This window comes from Psammomys obesus, unplaced genomic scaffold (genome assembly GCF_907164565.1).
Source record: "Psammomys obesus unplaced genomic scaffold, mPsaObe1.curated_primary_1811, whole genome shotgun sequence".
In the NCBI taxonomy this organism is placed as follows: Eukaryota; Metazoa; Chordata; class Mammalia; order Rodentia; family Muridae; genus Psammomys; species Psammomys obesus.
Window position 1 is genome coordinate 375,744 of NW_026596166.1, and position 6,000 is coordinate 381,743.

A 6,000-nucleotide genomic window follows, 5' to 3' on the forward strand; every position below is an offset into this window, starting at 1 on the left:
ATGCAGCCTGCCGAGCGTCTGCTCCATGTGGGGAAGAAAGAGGTGAGTCTAATGCGTGCACAGGCCCTTCTCACAGTCAAGTCAAGCGGAACACATGCCGAGCACCTTCATCGAGAGCACCCCGGGGTGCGGCACAATCTCAGCACCAAGGTCGCCAAGCAGACTGAGGGTGTGGAAATCCTGTGGAGTCGCCTTGACCAGACCTTGCAGCAACCAGATCCTCAATGACAGCACTGGTATGGTCTCCCCAGATGACATCATCGCTGCCTTCTACCTACACCCCAAGGACCCACACTTTCCAATGACAAAGGAGGATGTTTGTGGGCCATAGAGACTTCTGAATTCTGTTGTTGTTTTTGTTGCTGCTGCTGCTGCTGCTGCTGCTGCTGCTGCTGCTGCTGCTGTTTCAAGGATTTCTCTGGGTAGCCTTGGCTGTCCTGGACTCGCTTTGTAGACCAGGCTGGGCTCAAACTCACAGAGATCTGCCTGCCTCTGCCTCCCTGAGTACTGGGATCACAGGCGTGCACAATCAAGCCTGGCTTGAGACTTGAATTCTTACCTCGCCTTTCAGTGCTCACTGAGCTGTGCCTGTACTAGAAGCATTCCCAGCCACAGTGCCATGCCATGACTTTAATCTCTCTGTCCCGCTGTCTCGTGATACAGACACACTCAGCCGAGCACCGTTAAAATGTTGCTACATGTTGTATGCTGAAAGCCAAACTTCATTGTCAAGCTTTCTGGAAACAATCTACCAAACATCCTGTTCCGATTCACGGGGATCTGGAGCACTCGGTAAAGTCCCCACAGAACAGAGTACCTCCGCCTTGAGCAGAGGCCAGGCTTCTGTACCCCCAGATTCTCCAAATCACCTCCCTTTCCTCCAGCGACTCCAGGCCTTTATTTAGTCACCATTTACTATTTCCCTTGACCTAGAATGTTTCTCCTGAATGTCCTCACTTAACTCTCCCAAATCCCTATTCCCTAACCCAGCCAGCCTCACTTGCCAATCTCTTGCTCCTACTTCCCCAAGGGTAACACATACCCACCACCGTTCCCTCCCTGCTCCTGGCCAGTCCTCGCTATCTGGAGTACCCTGAGTCCTTCCTTCTGCTCACAAGCTCCAGCTCAAGTCCCGTGTCTTCACAATGCTCCTCGGAACCATGCCAACTCTTTCTTCCATAAATGTCTATCACGGTGAAAACCAGGACCGCAGGACTTATTCCATGAAGCTCTCGCTAGTGGTTGCAGTGGGAGCAAAGGCTGACATTCACATACCTCCTTCTCATCCCCAGTGACCCCACACCATCTAGGCACAGAGTGGGCGGGTGCTGAGTCACATGCTGAAGTGACTCCCCAGTCTGACTGCCTTTCCCACCATGACTCCCTGGTCTTGGCAGCTTGAAGGGTCTGTCTAAACCATGTTTTTGTTGGACATCGGGCTACAGGCAGGAAGCCTGAGAAGGACAGAGGACCCTTCCAGAAGTAGAGTCTGTACCAGTTCCTTGGAGGTTTCACATTTTTTTTAGGTTAGGACAACCCAGCTTGCACTGGGGAATTTTGAAATTAAGAAAGAAAAAAATAATAATAGTGGAACTTAAACAAACATGTAAAGCTAATGTCTTGCCCGCCCGATTCTGAAATTAAAAAAGGAAAAAATAATAATGAAACTTAAAACATGTAAAGCTATTATCTTGCCCGATTCTGAGCATTAGTGGAAAGAATAAGAGTAGTAAAATATGGCAGCTTACCATCTCCGTCAAACACAGGCTGGGTCTCCATCGTGGGCGTGGGCTTAGAGCCATCATCTGAGTTGAGGGTTAAAAAAAAACGAAAGGAGACTACCATTATTGAGGTAAATACTATCTACTCTCAGAACTGTTGAATGGTTGGGGTTTGTTCAAGGGCAAAGGAAAAGGAAAAGCAAGAAGGGAGAGAAGGAGAAGGGAGGCAGAGCCAGAGAGAGACAACAATAGAGCAAACCCAGGTGTGTGTTCACCCCAGGGACCCATAAGGAGCTGGATCTCATGAGGTCACTATCTTATAAATCTGGGGATGCTGTGGGACCCTCCCAGCCCATCCCTACCCACAGCAGAGTAGGGTGGGAAGCTTCTCCCTGAGCAGCCCTGAGCTTTGTCAAGGCAGGCTGGGTAAACACTGGCAGCCGTGTGGCATGAAAGCCTGGTTTCCACCACCATTCCCATCCTCCATCAGTTTAGAACTTTTCTCAATGGCCCTGGTTAAAAAGCTTAGATCAGGGTGCCACTCCCATCCAGACTCGCAGCTGTCTCTTCGTCCTTGCCTTAAGTAGAGAGGATGGAAAGCGCTGCTCTCTCTAGCACAGTGGAGAAAAAGCATCTCTGTGAACATTTACACTGTGAAACAGTACACGCTGAGATCCAGCAGCAGGTTGATGAACACAGTGGGAAACTGCTGAGATCACCCAGGCCTCGCTTTGACAGTTCTATCACAGCTGACGGGAGCAGGGTGCCCCAAGGAGCAAAGTCCCGGTGCTTATCACTCAGTACCCTTGGCAGCTCTTTGTGCAGAGCAAGAACCTCCATGTGTCTGGAGTTTGTACAGAGTTTGTTTATTTACCTGCCACGATTCTGCTTTTGTCAAGGCTCAGAACCCTCAGCTTAGAGAAGTGTTTTGCCACCATTTCACTATTGCCCACTTAAGGAGTATTTTTATACCTTTTTCTCCAATCACTGCCTAAGAAAATTTTAGTAGATAGACAATAGTAAACATTCCTGTACTGTGTACACCCATTTGAGAGAGAAAGAATGTTTTTTCTCAATCCCCAAGAAACTACTTTAACCCCCCTGAGTAAAAGAGAAGGAAGTTATCTTTGTACATCTTGAGAATAGTTTAGAGATTCTTCTTTGTTTCCACCCTTAGTGGAAGGAGAGAGGTTAAGAACTATTGTTTCAACTGGTTTGATGATTACACCATTGCTCTCCTCCCAAGACCCCCCAGAGATCATTAGGAATGGAACACTATATTTCCTGGGCATTAACTATTTATAGAGAAGCCTGACTCTCAGATAATCTGTGAGACACCAATCAGACCACCAATGGTGTCAGGTCCCCACCATCTGGGGCTCTGGTTGGTACCTTCACCAATTTCCCTGAAATCTTATCAGATCTCTTGCTGGAGTCAACCCTCATACACCCACACCCTCCCTAGAGACCGAGGCCAGCAATATAACAGTGTTGTGACACCTGTCTTGTGCTGAGATGAAGACCCAGAGCAATCTCCCTAGGGCCAGAGCAATCCCAGACTATCTGACAATCATTCCAAGAAATGAGGCAGAGCAGAAAGAGAGCTTCAAATACAGTGTGCTGAGTATCTTTATTTTGCCTCAAACTAGATCCCCTAATGGGCATCTTTGATGTCAAACTGTGTGAGCTTGATCTGGAAGTCACTGAGGGAGAATAAATACCAAACAGAGCCACACAATGTCATTTTTAAATATATATATAACACCACTTCCCCAACTCTATTAACACCTCTTTCCATTGAGTTCACCAAGCCCCTGAATGGAGTCTCCTGGCAGCTGCAGTGCGCATTTGGTCTGGTCACTATTGCCAGACACAGAGTTCAGTGTGAATAGTTCAGCGCAGTGTACCCAGCCCCCTCTGCTCACAGGGTGACTTCACTTTGGGAGCCTTGAGCCTTGGGAGCTAACAAAGAAGCAAGAGGTCAACAGTGCAAGTCCAAATATGACAGCTTATGTAATACTTCATCCTTGATGTAGACATTAAAATGTCTATACAAGAGCCACCCCTCTCTCTCTGGAGCAAGATAACCAAAAACAGCCTGCCTCTTTTTCCTGACATCCAGATGAAAGCCTGGGTCTGGCCATCTGGTCTACCCAAGAAAGTCTGTGGAGCGCAAGGAGGGCTTCTGGGGGCAGATCTGTACTTGTGTTGGTAGGGGAGCTCCATAGATGGCTCAGACATTCATATGGAAGCCCACAGAGCATGAAGCTGAGGCAGAGGGTTGAGTCTTCCTGCTGAGTAGGGTCACTGAGGGTGAAGAGATACAGCTGCTCTGTACAGGGAGGCCCTAGATGGAAAGCTTTATGAAGTGAGAAACGCTGAGGTGCCCTCCTGCCAGCAGCCACCTGTGAAACCCAGCACATCCCTAAGCCAGGAAACCACTCCAAGTCCAATGAGCCCTCTAACCATCATCTCCGGGCACCTGGGCACCTGGCTCCTGACCCACCAAACAATTTTTTTAATAAACATAGATCCAAGGCTTGGGTCCAAGGTCCACAGAAGTTCTGCTTCCTGGCAAGCCTTGGAGAAGCACCAGGCCACACACTGGGCCCTGGTTTTCTACATGTACCGTTGGCTTCCTAATTCCTAGTGGGACCTCACACTGGTCCTTGTGTATATGCACGTACTGCCTAACCTAAACTCCTCACTTTATTTCTCTGAGTAGCAGTATCTTCTGCTAAACATGCCTCAGGAAGCTGGCACTCTGTGGGTATAGACAACTCTAACACACTGCTAAAGGAGCTGTTTTCTCCGTGAGTACTAATCATCTTATTTGAATTATTTACTTTTAAGACTGGACTTAGGAAATTAAGAGAGTATCAAAGTTTCAGATAAACTTTACAATTCAGTAAGATGACAACCTTATTTTAAAGCTAAGCAAAACATTAATAAGCATTTCACACACACACACACCAAAAGACGTACAGATGAGTAATAAACACACTAATAATATTAAATGTCATTCATCATTAGGAAGGACAAATTTACACAATGAAGGATGAACGTGGTGGTACCTGCCTGTAATTCCAGTATTTGTAAGGCAGAAGCAGGAGGAGTTCCACAAGTTCAAGGCCAGTCTGTACTACTTAGTGAGTTTTAGACCAGTCAGGGCTACACAAAAAGTTTTTGCCTCAAACAAACAAATAAACAAAAATTCACAAGGTACCACTAAGCACCCATAAGAATAGCTAAAATAGAAGACAGATAATACCAAGTGTTGGCAGGAATGTGGAGAAAATGGAACCCTTTGTTCACTGTTAGTGAAAATATACAACTGGCAGCCACTTTGAAGAATAATTTGGCAATTTCTTTTTAAACACACACAACTTCTAAATTCTGCTCCTAGGAATTTATGAAAGAGAAATAAAAACATGGTCTCAGAAAGACATGTGTACAAATGTAACAGTATTACTCAAATATAGCAGCTTCTAATTTGAATGTTTGTTTGTTTATTAGACTCAGAAGGCACACGTATGCTGTGATGCCTGAGTAGAAGTCACAGGACACATACAGGAGTCTTTTCTCTCCTCTATCCTGTGAAGTCTAGGGACTGAACTTCGGTTGTAGATTTAGTGGCAAGCCCCTTTACTCACTGACCCATCTCACCCACCGTCCCAAAAAGCCTCAAAGTTTTAAGCAATCCAAATGTCTATCAGCTGGTAAGGGGTAAATTCTATGTCCATATAAAGGAATACAATGCAGCAATAGAAAGGAATAATACCTTAAATACAAAAATATATAGCTGACACTCTTCAAAAACATCATAAAAATGCAAGGCAGTTGTTAACTATTGTCTGTGATATGATCACATTTACACAACGCAGATTTACAAAAGTAAATGCATCAAGACGACAAAGCTGCTCTATAGATGCTGAAGTGGAGGTTGAGAGAGGGTAAAACTTTAGACAGCCTAAAAGTACTATGGGGCGGTGATGGAATTTGTCTCTGGTAATGGTTGTGTGACTCTAAAAATTTGCTAAATTCATTGGATCTTACATTTACAATGAGTAAGATTGTTTTTCTGGTGTAGAAGTTACATTTCAATAAAGGCTTTTTGAACCAAGATGAGGGTGTACCAGAATCACTAACAGAAAATCACCCAGTGGCAGCAGTTAGGTTGTTGGGCAGTGGCTACTTTGGAGAGAGAGAAAGAATTTCCCCATTTATTTTTAATATATATATATATATATATATATATATATATATATATATATATATA

The 6,000-nt window shown here is 45.2% G+C and overlaps 1 protein-coding gene across 4 annotated transcripts in view; it reads right to left on the reverse strand.

Annotated features, from left to right (window-relative positions):
- The window catches only part of Smoc1 (SPARC related modular calcium binding 1), a 153,793-nt gene that overhangs the window by 31,035 nt on the left and 116,758 nt on the right, over nt 1-6,000 (reverse strand). For 2 of the 4 annotated variants that reach the window (XM_055595385.1, XM_055595387.1), the window contains exon 6: nt 1,749-1,838. In XM_055595385.1, coding sequence (XP_055451360.1) covers nt 1,749-1,838 — 90 coding nt within the window. The remainder of the gene's footprint in view (nt 1-1,748; nt 1,839-6,000) is intronic. The other 2 variants (XM_055595386.1, XM_055595388.1) reach the window with 1 other exon arrangement.